Below are 20014 nucleotides of genomic sequence, written 5' to 3'. Positions count from 1 at the left end.
TGATCGCCGCTTTCTCTCACATGTGCGCTCGCGTTGCCCTTTGCCTTGCGTGTTTCGGCGTGTGGGCGCCTGACACGCTGAGCTGCACATCGCCTCCCACTCCTTTTCGCTTCCTCGACCTCTCCCCGCCAATCTGCATCTGCGTAAAACGAACGAACACCTGCGACGAGTCACTGTCGCCCGCCGTCAGAGTTCGTGCTCTTATAAGTGTGTGCGGAGGTGCGCATGTTTGCGCACCTTTTCGCCGCATCCCTTCTTACAGTCCGAAGCAGTTGGGGTGCTGGAACGGAATACACACAGACCGACAGACAGCGACGCTCAGCGAACGCGACGGGTGGGGGCGGGGGGAGACACTCGAGACAGGCACGGCAAAGTAGGCGCCGAAAACATGTCGGCAACGAGGACAACACGCCACGAGCACACGGAGACGCCTCACCCTCACCCCCTCGTTCCCCCTCCCTCTCTCCCTACATCTGTGCAGTGCGGTTTGGAAACAGCCTTCCGCCACTCCTTGTCGCCGTAGCTCTTTTCTGCCACCTCCTCTACCCGCTGCCGCCCACATAACTCAGTCCTTCAAACAGCACGGCATCCGCTGCCTTATTACAGGGTCCGTCTCGGCGAAGCGCACGCACACGCACACACACACGCACGCGAGTACGCATCCGGAGCGAAGCAGAGGCATATGTGCAGGCGATGAGGAAGAGAAGGTCAACACAGAGAGAGGAGGGGTCCGACAACTGGACCAAGAAAAAAAGGAGACGGCGTAGCGATGTAGCAAGAGCGGAACGACACGGGCACACAAGCAGAGAGAAAGAACCGCAGACACGTGCGCTGGAAAGCAACAAGAGTAAGGAGCACAGAGATAATGTGAGAGAGACGTCAACGTGTGCGCATAGGCATGCGTATGCGCACAGTAGCCTTTGGACCGACTTCCTCGTTCTTACTTGGCAAGCGACAATCTATGTAGACGCGCTCTCAACCTCTGCGCCTCGTCTTGGTATGCGGCGTCTGCTGCTGCTCGCTGCACCTCGTCCGACTCTCACAATCGGTGGGAAAAACGAGCCTCAGCGCTGCTGGTCCTCCTCATCAGGGTTGAGGCGGACGCAGTCGTCGATACGCAGCACCGTCACAGCCGCCTCCGTCGCGAACTGCAGGGACTTGATCTTGCTAGGCTTTGGCTCCAGCACACCCGCCTTGATGTTGTTGCGTAGCGTGCCGTTGTGCAGATCCAGTCCGGTAAAGCGCGCCTCCGTCTGCTGGCCGCTGCTCTGTGCCTGCGTGTGCTCGACACGAAGCTTTGCGACGAGGTCCGTGGCGTCGAGGGCAGCATTCAGCGCCAGCACCTTCGGAATGACGAGCAGTGCCTCGGCGTACTCGGCCACCGCCAGCTGCTCGCGTGAGCTGAGTGTGCGGGCAAAGTTGTCCAGGTACACCGACACCGCCGCCTCCACGGAGCCGCCGCCAGCAACGACGCAGCTGGCGTCGCACGTGCGCGCCACAGCCCACAGTGCGTCGTTCAGCGCGCGCTCCATCTCCTCTAGCATGAAGTAGTTCGCGCCGCGGCAGACGATGGTGGCACACACGGCGTTCGAGGTGCCAGCAATAACGATGCAGTCATCGTCGCCAATGCGCTCCTCGTACACCTTCTCCGACCGACCGAGCCACTTGGGGTCGAAGACCTCCTCGCCTTCGAGGTCGGACATGGTGTGCACCACCTGCGCGCCGGTAGTCTTGGCGATGCGGCGGATGTCGTCCTTCTTGACACGACGCACGCCAAGCACGCTGTTGTCCACCATATACTTCATCATGCTATCCTCGATGCCCCACGTCGTCATAATGACGTTGGCGCCGGCCGCGATCATCTTCTGAATGCGCTCCTTCGTGATGTCGAGCTCACGCTGGCGGATCGCCTCTGCCTTGGAGGGGTCCGTGATGGTGATGTTGATGCCGAGCTTCATCTTGACAGCGCGCAAGTCGAAGTCGATGAGGGCAATCTTAGCATCCTTCACCGAGGTCGGCATGCCTTGTGCGGCGCGAGAGAGGTTCATCGCGAAGCCCTGCACCAGCCGTGACTCGTGCAGGCTCCTGCCGTGCTGCAGCAGAATCGACACCGCCTTACGAGGGTAGATGACATCACCAAAGTCGTTCACCGTCTTGACGGACATGATAGCATCCACTACGATCTTCGCGAAAAGATCCGCGTCGTTGTTCAGAATCTTGCTCGACATGGAGGTGCGCGCGACGTTCAGCAGCACGTCCTTGCCGAGACTCTCCACGGCGCAGCCGAGGTTGTCGTTCAGGTAGCGCAGTGCCTCGCGCATGGCAAGCTTGTAGCCGGCAATGATGCTTGTCGCGTGGATGCCCTGCGACACGAGCTCCTGGGCCCGCTTCAGCAGCTCCGCAGCAAGAATCACAACAGAGGTGGTTCCGTCGCCAATCTCCTTGTCCTGGAGCTGGGCCAGATCAACCAGTAGGCGCGCGGCTGGGTGCTCCACGTCGAGACTCTTCAGGATCGTCGCACCGTCGTTCGTCACCAGCACATCACCGACGTCGTCCACCAGCATCTTGTCCAGACCGATGGGGCCCAGCGACGACTTAACGACATTTGCCACGGCCAATGCGGCTGACACGTTCTCGCGGCGAACGGCGATGCCGCTGGTGCGGGTGCCGTTGATGCCGAGGGCTGCCTTCTGCTTCGGTTGCATCTTCTCCGCGTGTATGGAGTAGGGTGCAAGGAGGTGCGTGTCGGCCTGTAGGTGCTCGAGCACAGTCACGTAACCGCAGCGCAGCTGAGAGAGCGAGAGGCGGGCGGGCCGAGGGCTAGGTAGGGGCAACAGAGTGCGGCGCCAAAGTAATTCGCGGCAGGATACACGCGAAATGACCACAAGGAAAAGGAAAACGTCGGGGGGGAGTGGGGGGGGGGGGGGGTATTGCACTGATGACAGGTCTAAACGCACAGAGAACTGGCGACCCGACAGATGCACATGGAGACGTATACGCACACAGATGGCGCCGGGGAAGGGGGAGGGGGACAGGGGGCGAGGCAAGGGAGACGGAGAAAGCAGACACCAAAGGTTGTGTCACACGCGAGTGCATTGGCGTAGTGGCGACGTCGCATGTTAGTGTGTGGAAGGTGCGCGTAATGAAGCACGGGAGACGGGGAGGAGAGGGAGGCAGCGCAGAAGCTATGGAGGAGCACTAGGGACGGCAGTCGATTGCACGGCAAAGGGTGTTGCTTGTTAGCGCATCCGGCAGATTCGGACGCGATGCGGCAGCCTCTTCCCAAGGCATCGCGTAGGCGCATGCAGTACAGCACACGCACACGACCGCCACTGACGCCCACACCAGATCCCTCCTGCGCACCGCGCAGCGTGTAGTAACATTACGCGACTGCACCAACGCTGCAGTGGAAGCGACCACGAAAGCAGGACCATACCCACTCCTAAGAAGGGCCCATCGGTACCGCCTCCCATGAGCCTCGTGCTGAGAGGTGAACTCACTTCGACTGCAGTCTGCAAAGAATGACTTCTGCGTTTTACAGGTCATGTGTGGCCGCCTCTAAAACAGCCAGTATGCAGCCGCACGCACATACATACACAGCCAAGGCAACCGCACGCTAAACAGCAGAGCGGGTGTGGAGGCTCACCGGCAGCCATGGTGGCACAGAGATGAGAGGAGGGGGTGCGCTCGCGCGTGCGGGAAGTAGAACTTTGTTCGCAGGCGCCAGCGCACCCTCTGAAAACAACAACACCAGGTGCAGCAATCTGAGCCCTCCCTTCTCGCTCTCTGTGTACGTGGGCGCGCAGCGCTGAGCGCGCGCACATGTTTGTAACAGAAATGTACCGGCGAAAACAGGAAAGACAGGCAAACACACCATTTTTGTGCTTTTTCGACGCTGAGCCACCATCGCCAACTCTAACCTCACCCACGCACGCGCCCGCCCTTGGAATATCAGTGATCCCCCCCTGAACCCTCGATATGACTTGCACACGCCATGCTTGCCCTTCCCTTCGCATGTGTGTGTGTGTGTGTGTGTGTGTGTGTGTGCGTGTGTGGTGGGGGTGCGAGAGAGGAGAAGCGCGCCGGCGAGGCAGTTGGGTTAGCGATGTCGTGCGCAGGTGCCGTGGATCACAGCTCAACAAGCATGCACATCACACACACGCGCGCGCGGGCAGGGGCCATCAGCCAAGGAGACACGAGCCAAACAAAAAGAAGAAAGAGTGCAAAAGTAAAACATGAAAGAAGAGGAACAGGACAGCGGGGAGGGGACGGAGGCGGAGGGCGGCGAACTTGTACACACGCGGTTTGCCACAATGAGAGAGACGCGCTGCTGTCCCTTTTGGGCACGCGAGCCGGCAGCGGAGGCGATGGGCGTGCTTGCACGCGGGCGCAACACAGACGCCTACAGCTTCGAATAGGCACGATTCATGTTGCTCTGGCGCTCCTCCAGCGCTTTCTCCGTGTTCAGCAGCTGCTTGAAGTAGCGCGTCGTCCGCACCTTCAGCTCGAGGGTCGCGTCCTCGTCAAGGCACAGCACTGCGGCGGGGTGCATCTGTAGCATCGTTGCAGTGCACATGTGTGTGATCCCGCCCTCCACACACCGTGCGACCGCGAGAGCCTTGCCGGCACCAGTGGCCATCATCAGCACAAACTTGGCCTCCATGATCGTGCGCAGCCCAACCGTTAGCGCCATCGTCGGCACGCGCGAGACGTCGTTGCCAAAGAACCGCGCGTTGCTCTCCATCGTCTCCGCGTTCAGGCTCTTGACGCGCGTGCGGCTGTAGAGGCTGCTCCCCGGCTCGTTGAACGCAAGGTGTCCGTCCGTCCCAATCCCGGCGAGGAACAGGTGGATGCCGCCAACAGCCCGAATCTTCTCCTCGTACTGACGGCACTCCTCAATCAAATCCGGCGCGTTCCCGTCCAGGATGTGCCGGTTCTGCTCGGGGATGTCTACGTAGTCGAAGAAGTTGTGCTTCATGAAGTAGTGGTAGCTCTCCGGGTGGTCCGCTGGTAGTCCCACGTACTCGTCCATGTTGAACGTGATCACGTTCTTGAAGGACACGCGGCCCTTGCGGTACGCAACGATCAGTTTCTGGTACGTGCGCATCGGCGTCTCGCCCGTCGGCAGCCCAAGCACAAACGGCCGGTCTTCCGTCGGCTTGAAATCGTTGATGGACTTGATCACGTAATTAGACGTGTAGTCCGCCACCTTTTCCGCCGTCTCGGAGATCACGATCCGCATGGTCGATAAAAGTATGTGAAGTGGGGGTGGTGTACTGGTTACCAGGAAAGGGAGAGGACAAGAGGCTCAGCTCAGGGGCAGGCGACAATCGCAGACGAAAACCTGGAGCGCGCGTGCTTCTGCGCATGTTGTTGTTGTTTTCGTAGGAGGAGGAGACAGGATGAAGACAGAAAAGGGGGAAAGCATAGTCGAGGAGGCACACCGTACACGCTCAGGCGTCTAAAGTGTTAATCGACTTGATTCCAGGGTAGCCTACACCTGAAGAAAATTGCCTGTGCACTCCGGGAGCAGCAGGCAGCGGGGTGAGACGGAGATGCAGTGGCCCACGCAGAGGAAGCAGCGCCTCCCCGCGTTCGCAGAAGAAATCATTCTATAGGTGGCGTCGATTATCACCACCTCAGCACGCACCGTCTTCGTTCACACCTGTGCTCACGTGCTCTTGTTTTGTTTTCCGTTCCCTTAATGACTGCAGCACCGGGTTCCAAAGATGCACCGTCCGAGATGCCAAGTAACACTCAAGCACACATGCACAACCAAATACAAGACGGCCCCCCCCATGAGAGGCGCACACAGACGCACACGCACGCACACACACACACACAGCCACGAACGTACGCACCGAAGAGGACAAGAGAAAACGACGACAAAAGCGAGGGAGGCGAGGGAGGAAGGCGCTGCGAACAGAGAAACTCGAGTACTTACATGAGATATGAGCGAAAGAGAGACAAGAAGGGAGGGTGCGAAGGGAACAGAAAAAAATGGGTCGAAGCTGCACCTACGTACACACACACACACACACACAGCCACGAAGAGATTCACGAAGACAGCCATAGCAAGAAAGCAGAAAAAAGAGGCGACATCGACAACTAGGCAAGAGGAGGGTATCTACATACAGCTTAGCGAGCCCACCGACATGCTCCTAACGTACACACAGACACACACACACACACACAACATAAGCACCTACAGACGTACAGGCGTGCAGAGGCATACGCGCAGCACAATATGGAAGCATGCAGCGACACGAAGCAGCAAACAAAAAACGAGAGAAAGAGAGAGAGACCCGAGCGCGAATGAAACGTTCAAAATGAAGAAGAGAGCCAAGAGGCGGAGATACGTGAGGTAAGCACAGAAAGTCGGCAAAGACACGCACACATCGGCGGCGGCGGTGGCGGGCAGGCGGGGCGGGATAAGCACATCAGCAAAGCCGAGAAGCCTATTAAGACGGAGGGAGAAGAGGGACAAAGAGCTGCAGCAGCGACCTTCCAGCAAAAGTGAAACAAAATGAAGAGAATAAAAGCATGTCGAGAGAGACGCCTGCTTTTGCTTTTTTTCTGAGTCTACAGTTCGTTTCGGTGCGATGTGTGTATCTGTTAGCATAGGGGGAGGGGGATGGTGGGCGAGAGAAGGGAGCGACACGAGGAAGAAGGCAGAGAGAGGGGTGGAGCAGCTGTCACGGCGGGAAAGTGTAGAGGGACGTCGTGGGGCATCGAAGCGAGAGGCACAGAAGGATGGTCATCCACGCACACAATGAGGAAGGGGCCTCACAGAGAAGGAGAGTGAGACAGCAGCAGCGGTGGATGAGAAAGGTCAAAGAAAAAGAAGGAGAGGTGCGCGAGCATACACGCACAAAGTCGCAAGTCGCGTTGCCATTAAAGTGTCTGATGCCTCTCGCGCACTGCAAAGAAATGGCATCTTTCTTTGATTAGCCCTACAACCGCAACGGATACCTCTTCCCTGTCTCCTCCATTCAAAGCAGGTCGCCGCCCGCCCGCCCCTCCCATCTCGTGAGCCGGTGCCGCCACCACCACCACCCGCACACCCAAAAACAACGGCGCATGCATATACATAAAGACGTACCATACATAGGAAACGCCCTTCGCACGTACATGTGCCCGGTGAAGATTAGGAGAGAAAACGGCTGAGCTGAAAAAAAAGCCTCGAAAAACGTACATCAGCACGCCCGCAGGAGGAGGTTGGGATAGAGGACAAGATGAACACTTAGCGCGTGCTGTGCTTGTCGCGAAGCTTCCGCACGAGCTGTTGTAAGCGTATGTTCGCTCGATTGCAAGTCCGTGCATATAAGTGTTCGATGCGCGTGGTGCTGATTGATGCCTTCTTGCTGCTGCTTCGTTCATGCTGTGCGTTCGAAGTTGCTCGCTCGTCGAGTTATTAAGAAGCTCTCTGCGCCATCCCAGCCATGACGCTTTAGAGGATGGAAAAAGGGGGGAGAGAGAGGTCAGAATCTTTGCACAACAGACGTGATCAACGAGTAGAAAACGAGACGTAAGAACGAGAGCACATGGGGTTCGCACCAGTACCATCACCAAATACCAACATCTTCTTCTTTGGAGAGAGAGAGAGAGAGAGGATGGGGCGGGGGGACGAAGTTGTCTAGTCTGTTCCACTACCCCCACCACCACCACCACCACCACCACCACCACCACTTCCCTCACCACCTCTCTTCCTCCTTCCATCTCTCTCCATCGCCAAAAGGCGCTGTGTGCTCGTGCCTCTCGCGCGCAGGTTGGAATGAGACACCAAAAGCAAGCCTGACGCGCAGGAGAGATGAAGAGAAGCGGTAGAAAGAGTCAATGGCACACGCGCGCGTGCATACCGAGTCCGTGATCAAAAAGGAGGCGAGTGGAACGCGAGAAAACATCTGCACATACATACACGGAGAGATGAATCTGCACGTGCACGGGCGCGGCAGTGAAGCAGACCTTTAGCGAGCCATCGACAAGGAGCACGAAGACGAGATAGCGCAATGACCACCACCACCCAAACACAAGCAACAAAGTGTTTCTGCAGAGACTGATACAATGTGGGTGAACGGGTGTGCGTGCGTGTGTCCGTGGTGCGGTGAGGAGAGGAGAGGAGTAAAGCATACGCCTTCTCGGCCTCTCTCTCTATCTCACTCACGCCAGCTCCGGCGACAGCGAGGCAGGAAGGTAACGAAAAAGAGAAACACTCCAGAGGCCCAGAAAGCGAAGGAGAAGAAAGGGAAGAGTAGAGCGCAAGATAGACTATGGTGGCTGCAGTGTTGCGTTGTGCGTGTTGCGTACTCGTGCGAGCTCCTCCCCCACCCCACCCCACCCCCTCAGCAACAGAAGAGAGCGCGCGCGACGCATGCGCGCACAAAGGTACGACAGGGAAGCAAAGAAAAATAGAACCGAAGATACCATACAAATCGGAACGGTGAAAACAGAGCGAGGTGCGAGGAAAGAGCCAGCCAACACACGCACGCGTCCCTCCCCCTTACCCCTGGATGACGTGGGAGAGCGAGAGAGGATGGGGCACCTGTGTATCGGAGGACAACATCAGAAAAACAGAACGCAAGCCGAACAAACAAACAAAAAAGAGAAGCCCGTGCACTACTGTATGTCGGATTTGAAGCACAAAGCTGGTCAGCTGCCGGTATAGGGGGATGCAGCTGTGGCGGCATTAAACTGGGGCGTTTTGCCGTCGCCACTGCCGCCGTCCTCTTTCGCGAGCTGCGGCTGGTGCTGTATCTGTCGCGCAGGTGCCAGCGAGTGACGGGGACCAATGCTGCTCGTTGTGTTAGCGATGCCGCTGCCGCGGCTGTCGGCAATCTTCTTTTTGGGCCTCCGCAGGGTCTGCCGCTGCGGGGCCCCGCTCACCTCACCGTCCACCTTTGAGGCCCTCGTGAAGGGGTGGTACGGCGCGCCATGCATGATGCTGGTGGCTTGATAGGAAGACGTCGTGGAGCTATCTGTGCAGCTAATGGACCCCACAGCGCCGTTGCCAGTTCGGCCGTGTGTCACGACAGCATTCTTCTTCTGCGCTCGGCGGGTTGCCATCAGCTCGTCGCTATCGCGGTTGTTGCCGTGCACCGTGCACACAGCTACAGGACGTCGAGCGCGACTTGCGATGCACGTGTGGGTGTCGTTGCCGTCCCCCCCGACCACTGGGCTCACGGACTCGCTCCCGTTTCTGTTGGTGCGCGAGCGTGTGTGGTGGTCGTAGCTGCTCTTGTCCGCGTCGCCGGCGGACTTGGTCGGCGGCGGCAACGAGACTTTGCGAAGCGCTGACAAAGCCATCAAAGTGGCCGTGGCGCGCTGAGAGGCACCGCCGTCAGAGAGCAGTGGTCCGTCCAGTCGCGGCTGCGGCTGCTGGCGATGGCGCTGATCACTACCCTGGAGAACATGTGTTGAGGCAGCCAACGGTTTAGATCGCCGCTCCTTGCGCAGCTGTGGGCCGGCTGCGTCGACGTTGCGGTTATGCGTGGAATCAGGCGCGCTGGGGCCTGCACCAACGCCGTGCAAGTGCGAGTCGGCAACGTGGACCCCGCCTGAGTCCGGGGACAGCAACGGCTGCCGTTGCTGTTGACCCATCGTATAAGAGAGCGATTGCGACACCGTTGACTTCAAAGAGTTCACCATCGAGCCGAACCCCGCGCGGTAAGCTACCATGTCCGACGCGTTCCCCTGGACAGAGCGACGCGATGCACTGCCGCTGACGGGCCCCACCGCCTGGTCGTGTAGACGGCTCGTGTCTCTCTTGTGCCTGGCAGACTTGCGCTTCTTTACTTCGCTGGCGGCCGTGGAGACACTTGAGTTCGAGAGGCCGCGGCGTGGCTTGGCGACGCTCGAGCCAGTTGGCTCGATGTTCGCCTTACCATGAGAAACGTCATCGTTCTCCGACGAGGCTGCAGCCAGTGGGTTGCGCGTGCAGACGTGGAAGGACGACATTGAGGTCTCGGCAGAGAGTGGGGTGTGCGACTGTGGCTGCTCGGCCGCTGGTGTCTGCCGTTCCTGCTGCACGTGGTGCGGAAGGTGCGGAGACAGGGCGGGGAGGTCCTGCAGACACTCTGCCAGCGGGGCACCGTGGGTGGCGACGAGCGTCGGCGACGAAAAAGCCGTGGGCGTCGTTGCAGCGGCTTTGTCCGCTGACGCCGGCTTCAAAACTCGGCGGTTCAGCACAGCCGTCTCGCCGCCATCCTTTCCTGGCGCCGCGGTGGTCAGGAGTAGCCGCACGTGACTCTCTGCCACTCCGTGCGACGGCAGCGGTGGCGACGCGCTTGTCTTTTCGCCTTCGCGCCTCGGCTCGTGAGAGTCGCCGCCACCGAGAGCTCCGTTGGGCGGAAGCGTGGCCGATGCCCGTGGATGGCCGCTGATGTGCTTGGCCGGTTCACCCTTGCTGCCGTCTGTGGTCACAGCGTATTCGGTGTCACCGCTGACGCTTGCGCTGCTGGGACGGTGTAACTCGGTCTCTGCTAAACTGACGTTCCGTTTCTTCTTTTTATCTCGCGTATTGGATGCGTTGATGGTCTGCGATGTCTGCAGTGGAGGCACCGCCCCGCACGAGCGGGAGAGCAGATCAGTGTTGGTAAAGCCCCCGGCCACCTCTGCTGGGGTGGCCTGTACCGGTGTCGGCACCACAGCGCTCGAAGAGGTGGGCATCTGATTCAAGTAGTCCGTCAGCGCCGCAGCGATGGCCCTCTCCGAGTTACTGTTGAGGATCATCGGCAGCTGCACGGGATGCTCAGACGCCGCCTTGTGTGGAGACGTCAACGTGAACGTTGGCGCACCCGCTCCCTTGCCCTTGCCGGCGTTGGCGTCGTGCGCGGCGGGCCTGAGCGCCGTCTTCGAAATGTGTGTGTCGCTTGAGCTGTTTTTGACCGTGGGCGGTTGCTCACCTTGCAGCTTCGGTGAAATGATCTCACTCGAGCGACACTTGTGGGGAGACACCACGGTGTCTGCCTTGAGGTCGTCTCCTAAGGCGGCTGCCTGATCCGGCGCACGCCGCTGTGTCGAAGGCGCCGACGTCGTGGGAGTGGACCGCAGCTGAGGCAGGCCCATTGCAGCCTGCAGCTCGGCTTCATAGCGGTCTCGGAAGCCGTCGCGAGTGAAGTAGGGGAGCTCCATGAGCTCCGTGCACGTCAGCCGCTGCGCCGGGTCGGTGTGGAGACAAGAGCTGAGGAACTCGAGCCAGTCGTTAGACTCGCGATGGTAGCGCTCCTTGAGCGTGTACAGGATGTCGGTGTGCGGGAAGCTGATGCCGTTGTACAGCGGGTTGTGCATGAAGATGAAAACTAGGCGCTGCGGCACTGGCCCGCAGGTCTGCATAATCAGGCATAGCTGGTCTAGGTCCGACTCGCCGGGGAAGAGTGGCTGTCCATCGGAGAGCTCGGCAAACATGCACCCTAGCGCCCACACGTCCACCGGCTTGCCGTAGGCCACGTCCCCGACGAGCAACTCCGGCGCCCTGTACCAGCGCGTTGCCACGTAGTCTGTGTACTTGCCTCTGGCCGATGTCTGTCGAGCAAAGCCAAAGTCGCAGAGCTTCAGCAGTCCGGACTCGTCGATGAGCACATTTTCCGGCTTCACGTCGCGGTGTATGACGTTGTGATTGTGGCAGAACTCGATACCGCGCAGCAGTTGATAAGTGTAGCGGCGCAGTTCGCGGCGGTGGAGACCGCGCGTGGTGCTCTCCAGAAGCTGCAGGATCGTTTGATCAATAAACTCAAACACGAGGTAGAGCTTACCCTCCCTGCGGAAGACATCCTCTAAGCGGATCACGTTGGGGTGCTGCAGCAGCTGCAACATGCGCACTTCGCGGGAGGAGGTCTTGCGGACGTGCTCATCCTGCTCTGTCTGCTTAAAGCGCTTGATGGCGACCAGCTTCCCCGTTACGCGGCTTCGGGCCTTGACAACCACGCCGTAGGTGCCCTCGCCGAGGATGCCGAGTGTCTCGTAGGCCTCCATGGACTTCAAGGCTCGACTTGTACAGCGATGTGGAGACTTTGGCTCGTGGGTAGCAAGACGAAAAGAAAATAGCACTTGCTCACATGGGAGGCAAGAAGAAGAAAGACGCGCGCACACCCGCGTGTGCACGAGAACCAAATTTATTGAGAGGAGTGCGGCAACCAGCCATGCACACGCCCATACCGCCACCAACACGAAGCCAAATACATGAAAAAACCTCAACAGAAGAGATGATGAGAGGGAGGGAAGGAGGGAGGGAGAGGGGGAAAGGACAACGTTCCAGTCAACTGCAGCACCGCTTTAGGTTGTTTTCTCAGCTTCCGTGGATGCTCTTTGTTTTTCGCTTTTTTCTGCCGGGAGGGGAGGGAGGAGGGCGCGGCTTCTCTCTTGAAGCGCGGGCCCAAACGCACCAAAACACAACGACCAAGAGAAGGACAAAACACGCAACAACCCCGCCGCTGAACCCCCTCCACAATCTTCACGTGTGTGTGTGTGTGTGTGTGTGTGTGTGTGTGTGTGCGTGTCCCGTTTTTTTTTCGCTCTTGGTCTTCTCTATGGTCCTTGTTCCTCTCCGGAGCAGAAGACACACAAACGCGGACCGCCGTCGTGCTAAACAGCAGATAAGCGGCCGCGAATGCGCTGTGTGTGTGTGTGTGTGTGTGTGTGTGTGTGTGTGTGTGTGTGTGTGTGTGTGTGTGTGTGTCCAAATCTGTCAGCGTTCCTTCTCTCTCGAGTGTATACAGCCTTGGCCGAGAAAAGGGGGCGAGACGGGGAGGTTGCAGAGAGGCGACGTGGGCGGAGAGGAGCAAGCAAGCGGCCAACAAGACCAAGCACGCTCACGCAGGCACCCGCGGCGCTGAAGAAAGAACTCTAAAGCAAAAATATACAGTTCCAGATTCCTTGCGTTAGTGTGTTCCAGCTTGAAATAGTAAAGAAGGGAGAACAAAGAAAAATAACGAGTTGCTCAACCGAGCCGCAAGACATCGTCCTCACGGCTGGGCAAGAGTGCCCGGCACGTGAGGGGAAAAGACAATCGCAGAGGACGGGCAGGGGCGACACAAGCTGTAGGCGCAGACGGTCCGCAAGCACGTGCTGTACACAGAACAGCGGAAAAGGAGGAAGACAAGAAGAGCGGTGCAGCGGCTCACAACTCCCACACGACAAATAAAGGCAGCACAACAACGAGCAAACGAAAAAGAGAGAGAGAGAGAGAAGGGAGTGCCGACCTGTGTGTGTGTGTGTGTGTGTGTGTGTGTGTGCGTTTGCCCAACAATCCGCCCGAATCCTTTGCCACTGCGGTGATGCCCACAATGCACGAGATGTATGCAGGGGCACGCAGATGGAAGTGCACACGCGATTGTGCGCGTTCAATGACAGATGAAAATGGGAACCAGTTCAAGGATGAGAAAAGAAGTACAGAGACGACAGGGCATGCTGCGTGCCGGGGGAAAGGAGACAGGATCCCTCCACCGAAGGAAAGCCGCACCAAAAGCGGAGAAGAAGCAGACGAGGTGGAGAAAGACGGCACGCACAAATATACATATATGCATATATATATATATATATATATATATGTATATATATATCCGTACACGTGTATGCACATATACACAATGGAGGTCGGGATGTGTGTGAGAGGCACATACACCTCACGAGGTCGCACCAGGCTATACGCACACCCGCTCTTGCACATTTCTGTTCTGTTGTTCTAGTATGCTCCTGTCAGTGGTTGTCGAGTCTTCTGCGCACGAGCTCCTCTCGCCTTACTCAAGGTTCCGCGCTCGCGCCGGCATGCAAAACAAATGGTATTAGGGTACGGTAGCAGAGAGCGTATGCAGCACGAGCGCGAGAGCTTCCCGCACGGCGCGCACGTTTGTGTGCAGAGGCTCCAGAAAAAGATAGGTGGACAATGGCGGCTCCGTAGCGCAGCCGCCGCGGTGCGTGCAAGCGTCGTCGTCCGCGCCGGATTGTGAAATGGAGGAGGAGAGCCGGCGGCCAGAGGCAAACCACTGCATAGCGCGCTCGTGTAGCGTTGGTGCGCCAAGGCACGCGTCGAAAGCGGTGCCGTTCGCCGCTTCCGAGAACATCACGTCCACGTTTTCGTGGTAGGCATGCAGCACAGGTTGGCCGGGTACCGTCGAAGATGCCTCGACAGCAGCGCGGAGGGCCTCGACCCACAATCGTCGTCGGGCATGCGGCCCACGAGGAGGCGGAGAGGCTCGGGCACTGTACAGTGGAGACAATGCAGGTCCTGACGCAGCGCTCCACTCAGTCAGCGGCTCCGCTAGTCGAGTCACCATCGCTGCACATGACTCGCACAGGATTGCCAGCACGAAGCGTACTGTGGCGTGGTCCTGCAGAGCAACGCCGATGCCCCACGAAACGGCGTCAGGGGATGCGAAAGGCTCCGAGCCCGCGACGCCCACACCCGCGAACGTCGCCGCGGCATCGGCACAGGCCGGCGACAGCGAGAGCCGCCGCATTAACCATCGTGCCTGTCTCGCCAGAGACACGAAGAAGGCACCGCCGCCGCGAACGACACCGGGAATGCTTGCACGGGCAGTGCGAGTTGTATCCCGCATAGAAGTCGACATGTAGGTCTTACTTGTGCAAGGGCTCGGCAGCGCCTCCAGCAGTGCCAAGGCCGCCTTGCGTAGCAGTGCCCCGTACAGCATGGTCTGCTGCTGAATCGGAGCCAAGAGAAGAACAGAAGGTAGCAGCGGCTGCCACAGCTCTGACTCGACAACCGCAGCTTTCCAGGCGTCCGCGTCGCCGCCACATCTTGCTCGCGGATCCGCACCCCGCTCACCAGTGAGTGTGCGGAAGCGATCATCCACGTCGGTCAAAGAAGGCGTGACTATAGGGTGCAGCGCCGCAATGAACACGCGGCCGCCGTACAGCCGGGACGCGCCCCCTTCTTCCGAGGCAACCACCGCAGCGCACCTCATCGCGAACTTCTCTGCAGAGCATGGGGAGTGCTGCGACTGCAAGAAAGCAGAAATATGGCACAGCTCTATCACGTCGAGCACCCCGCAGTAAGTCACCTCACAGATGCCGCTAGGTCGACTCGAGCCGCATGCTTCGTCGAAGCTGCACGGATGGCGCAGCACATTGCAGCACAGCACTACCGGGAGGAGCGGCAGAGAAGAGGGCGCCGAGGGCACAGCACGATCAGCGCTGGTCGTCCCCGAAACCCTGCTCCTCGCTTGCAGCCTCGAGAAGCCGCTCAGGGAGACCTGGTCCACAACGTACACGGCAATCGGCGGCTCACGCTGGCACGCCGCGTCCAGCAGCGAAACCGCAGCAGCTCTCGTGGGGGGGTCCGCGGCGTCCGCACAGAACAACAAAGCACCGTCGTCTGCTGCACCTTCCCTGAACGCCCCTCGAACCTCGCAGAGTCGCTGGTGCAGCTGGGGAAGGTGGCGGTAGCCGAACACCTTCACAAAGGTGGGCAGCCTCTCCGGGGTGAAGACAACACGCGCGTCGTGAAGGAGTGCGTAGACGAACAGCCGTATTGCAGCAAGCCAGAGGCATTGATCAAGGTTGCGGGCCGACGTGACCGCTTGCGCGAAGGGCCCCCTACGGATGACATGCGCCGTCAGCATAGATACCACTCGATCCTCTGTGGTGGAGCGATCCGCACAAAGGGAGGGCGATGGCGGCGAGGTGAGAACCGTTCTCTGCCGGGGCGCAACTGCGCCTGGGCGCGCCACAGTCCGCCTGCCTGCTCCGCGGGCCTCCCGTAATGCAAAGTTGTCGTCCATCTCGTTGTCGCCATCCTCACAACCTTCGTCGCTGTCACACGCTTCGCCCCTCTGTCCATCAAACGAGGCGTGAAGGGTGCGCTGACTGGTCAACGTCTCTGGCGGTGGCAGCCAGCCGCCTTCTGGATCGACGCGCAGCAGCAGCACGCGAAGTGGATGCCGACGCAGTACCATGCCGTCAGGCGCCACCGACGCAGGGGGTCCTTGAAGGAAGAAGCGCGAGGACGCGCTGTCACAGGCAAGTGGTGCGAGGCAAACGCTGTTGGGTATCATGCAGGAGAGCGTGACGGGACCTGCCAGGGGCGGCGGCAGCGCTGGCGCCGTGCAGGAAGCGGTGCCATTCCGGTCAGAGTGCATCAACTCACAAGCGAAGACCTGCTCTGGCGTGTGCACCAGCGTCTGCAGCGCGTGGTATGCGTACCGCAAGATGCTGGTCACGTCACTCCTGCACGTCGTCGAGGGATCCCTGGCGCAGTCCGGGGGGGCAAGAAAGGGCCAGCACAGATACTGGCGCAGCAGTCCGTGCAAGGTTTCCAGTACAGGGCCTTCCACCTCGGTGGACAGAACATGCCACAGCACAGCGCTAAGAGGGACAAAGACATCGGGCACGGCACACGCGAAGCCGCAGCTTCTCGTGCGCGCTGACGACGTGGTAATGGGTGTGGGGTGGGCCGTTGAACTACTGCCGAGCCGCATGTGTGATGCGGTGCCTCGCAGCAGAGACTCAAAGTCATCGTAATCTCCAGCTGGCCGCAAGTCCACTTCCACGCATCGCTCTGTGAGATAGTCGAGCCAGTCCACGTGAACCGACCCCTCATCCTCCTGGTGCAACAAGGTCGAAGAGGTGGTGGTAATGGTGCGAGCAGCGCCGCCTCGGGAAGAGCGCCGTACACAGAGCTGCCAGCCCCCGCGAGCGCTGAGGAGGCGCAGTACGCGCAGCAAGCGTCGGCGGGCGCCACCGTCGGCGCTGCCTCTTCCGCTAAGCCTCGATGGGTCGGCGAGACGTCCCGCTGCCTCTGATGTCTCATCGAAGAAGACAAACGGCCTGCGCAGCGACACTGCCCATTGCAGTGGCGGGCTGTGGTGCCAGAGACGTGCGCTGATGGGCGCCATCGCCCTGCCAGCGTCCCACCACTCCGCGCAGTGCGACAGCATCGCTGCGTAGAGGGTGGTCTTGCGGCCCACCCCGTCCGTCGCTGCCACAACGCACGTCGAAGATGGCGAAGAAGATGCACCAGTGTGGCGAGGAGGCGACCCGTTTGTGCTGGTGAGGTGCAGCAACGTTTTCAGAAAAAGCGTGTACCAGTCGATGGTGGAATGGACGCGTCCCGACAGGGAGCGTGACACCTCTGCAGCCTCCTGCTCTACAGCCTCCACGGCGCCGCCGTCGTCGGTCGCCGGCGCTTCTGGCACCCCCGATGTCTCTGCGGTCAAAGAGGCAATTACGTGTCCTACGTGAGGTCTCGCCAATACAAATCCGCCCCCCGAGACAGCTGTGGACCCCTGCATCGGTAGAGGACGCAGCCGCAGGGACAGGCCGAACGGCACCTCGGTCAAGATCTCATCGTGCAGCCATGCAGAGAAGTGGTTGACGGACTGCAATTGGATCCGCGGCATTTGATGAAGTAAAGCCGCATGCGCACATCGAGGCTGGTCTGCGTATGTGTGCGCAGGGGAGGGGACCAGACGGATGGAGCGTGTGTGCGCGTGTGTGCACGTGTGCACGGGCTGGAAGCACAAAACGAAAGAAAGGGACCCTACGCTGCACCCTCTTCCTGTGGCGTCACAGGCAGAGGCGTTCAAGAGAGGGATCCGGTGCTGCAAACGCAAGGAGTGAGAGAAGCGCGCTTGTGCTGCCATGACGGTGTGCATGGCAGGAAGGCGGGAGAACGAGGGACGATACGCGGCGAGGGCGGGGACAGTGAGAAGCACCGATATTTTCGCCACAAGCCGTTGGGAACAGTGAAGAGTCGCAAGGGAGGGCGAAGAAGCACATGCGCGCATGACTCAATGACCGCTGGTCCCCCGGCGGTGTTCCCCCGTTCTCTCGCGTGGCAAGAGACAGCGTGAGTGCTGAAGTCACGGAGCGAGGTGCGAGGAGGAGGAAAGCCACGTGTGATGCGTTCGCTGCACCCACCCGGGTCATTCTACACGAAGGAGAAGGAGCACGCATGCGTGCTAACGCGCTGAAGTCCGCGCGTGTGTGCAGCCCGATGCGCTGCGCCCCCACCCCACCCCCACCCCTCTTGTCGCTGCTGCTGTTCAAAAGGAGACACGCGTGACCTCTTTATCCCTCCCACCAACACATGCGCAGCGACAGAGATCGAAGCACTACACGCAGACGCGGGCAGGCGATGCGACGATAAAAAAGGAGGGAGATGATGAAGGGGGCAGCAACGACAACAAACGAAGGCGAGAAAGAGATGATGACGCGCACACAATGCACGCAAGAACAAGAGCACAGGGCAAAGATATGCATAGAAAGAGGCTACAGACGATAGGAGAAGGCGATCGACGCGAGGGCACCGCCGTGTGCGCGGATGAGCGCATGGAAAGAAAGAGTGAGAGGCAGCAGACGACAGAAACGACAGATAAGCTTTTATGGGGAGAGAGAGGGCGGGGTCTGAGAACAAAACCAGAAGGTGCAGACAGACAACGGCGCGTGCAGTCAAGGAAGCAGCCGTCCCAGAAAGCAGCTGTCTGAGTTGATGAGCTCCACAGGGGCTTCAAAAGGCGACGAAACGAAAAAAAAAAGGAGAAAGCGAAGAAGGGAAGAAGGGAAGGATAAGGAGGCAGGGGAGATCCCCCATAGCGAGCGAGGTGACACCACGAGAGAGCGAGAGAACGAGAGAACGAGAGGGAGGGAGGGAGGGAGGGAGGGAGGGAGGGAGGGAGGGAGGGAGGGAGGGAGGGAGGGAGGGAGGGACGTATTGTCTGTGTTGCCTGCGCCCTTTGTGCGCCATCACTGCAGCAACGCCGTGCGCGCTTTAGCTGCGGCGTGTGTTCGGTGCATAAGCGAGGCTCTGGGATATAGAGCGAGCGGCAGGTGTGGAGAGGCAGCTTCTCCTCCGCTCTTACTCGTCTGGCCATCGTTTTTTTTTTTCGTGGCTTCCTATCCCTTCCGCCGGCGAGCCCAGTTCGTCGCAGTATCGCCACAATGCAGGCCCTGACAAAGACACGCATTCGAGTGTGTCGAGGAGATTGCTGGCGCCTCTCTCCAGTGGGCTTAATGAGAGCAAGAAATCCTCCTTGCTCATATAGGAGCTGCTTCCGCTGCTGGAAGCGGTGGACACGGGCGGAGTGCTCACAGAGAATGCTCACCAGTGCACTGGGGAGCCTCATGATGCCGTGTGGTACCACGACTGGCGGAGGCAGCGTTGGGATCAGGAGAGAAACAGAGACCGACGCAAGCGTCAACGTCAGGGCTGACGTGCTGGGCACGTCGCGTGGTGGTGCATGTGCCGTCGCGTTCACCTCCGCGGCGTCGTGCAATAGCAGCGGCACGCGCGACAATTCACGCGGCTGTTTAGAGGGCATCGGCGGTGGTGTCACCGCCGACGGCGAAGTTGGCAACGGTGTGTTCTCAGGTGAGGCGTAGGACTTGTCCCAGGCGTCTTTTCCCCTCTTGATCGCGCGCGGCAAGGGTGCCTGGCGGCTTGGCGGCCAGCCCCTGCACGACGGTCTCGGCCGGGGCAGCCTACAGCATACTCAGGGGAAGAGAGGGATCCAACAGATGCGCTCTCAGTCTCCTCCTCCGTGCACCGTTTCGCCACGTCACGGTGCTGCAGCCCAGCCAAGGTGCTGGCTTGCTCTGTGGGTGACCCCCAAGACAACAGTCGAGTCGGTGAGCGGATGGGCGTCTGCTGAATGCGCTTGCTCATTCGAGGCGGCGAAGCATAGGACCGGCCGAGCATTCGACCTCTCATCTTGCATCTTTTTTCCGCGACGAGAAGGTAGGGGGCTGTGGCAACTTCCTGCAGTTGCCTCCTGGGCATCAGCAAGTGCCGCCTCTAAGGCTGTCTCTGCGGGTAGTCGCAGCGCTACAGCCAGGCCTCCCATACACAGGCGCGAGAAACGAGACCTGTTCATAGTCACAGGCGTGAAGCGGACAGGCACGGGCGCGGGTCGCTACGGCTGCGGTGGGCGAGGCATCCATCACACCGTATCTACGCATACTAGCTCCCTCATGCATGCACCCCCACCCCACCCCCAAGGCGGCTCAGTCGACCTGCATTCACGACATGGAAAGATAGAGATAAGGGAGAGATTGCGAGAGGAAA

At 59.6% G+C, this 20014-nt stretch overlaps 4 protein-coding genes across 4 annotated transcripts; all 4 read right to left on the bottom strand.

Annotated features, from left to right (window-relative positions):
- Window positions 1-1064: 1064 nt before the first annotated feature.
- On the bottom strand, window positions 1065-2705 carry LMJF_32_3270 (putative chaperonin alpha subunit; the record flags this gene model as incomplete). The annotated part of the gene is made up of 1 exon (XM_001685601.1): window positions 1065-2705. One exon carries the CDS (start codon window positions 2703-2705, stop codon window positions 1065-1067), a length of 1641 nt encoding a protein of 546 aa, XP_001685653.1.
- Window positions 2706-4402: 1697 nt separating this feature from the next.
- On the bottom strand, window positions 4403-5242 carry LMJF_32_3260 (putative glucosamine-6-phosphate isomerase; the record flags this gene model as incomplete). The annotated part of the gene is made up of 1 exon (XM_001685600.1): window positions 4403-5242. One exon carries the CDS (start codon window positions 5240-5242, stop codon window positions 4403-4405), a length of 840 nt encoding a protein of 279 aa, XP_001685652.1.
- A 3407-nt stretch (window positions 5243-8649) lies between these two features.
- LMJF_32_3250 (putative mitogen-activated protein kinase) lies at window positions 8650-11970 on the bottom strand (the record flags this gene model as incomplete). Its single annotated transcript, XM_001685599.1, has 1 exon — window positions 8650-11970. The coding sequence occupies one exon, from the start codon at window positions 11968-11970 to the stop codon at window positions 8650-8652; it is 3321 nt and encodes a 1106-aa protein (XP_001685651.1).
- A 1808-nt stretch (window positions 11971-13778) lies between these two features.
- LMJF_32_3240 (conserved hypothetical protein) lies at window positions 13779-17351 on the bottom strand (the record flags this gene model as incomplete). The annotated part of the gene is made up of 1 exon (XM_001685598.1): window positions 13779-17351. The coding sequence occupies one exon, from the start codon at window positions 17349-17351 to the stop codon at window positions 13779-13781; it is 3573 nt and encodes a 1190-aa protein (XP_001685650.1).
- Between the last annotated feature and the right edge of the window lie 2663 nt (window positions 17352-20014).

The sequence above is a fragment of the Leishmania major genome, chromosome 32, assembly GCF_000002725.2.
Source record: "Leishmania major strain Friedlin complete genome, chromosome 32".
In the NCBI taxonomy this organism is placed as follows: Eukaryota; Euglenozoa; class Kinetoplastea; order Trypanosomatida; family Trypanosomatidae; genus Leishmania; species Leishmania major.
Note: the sequence above shows the minus strand (reverse complement) of the source record. Positions and strands in the feature narration are given on the sequence as shown.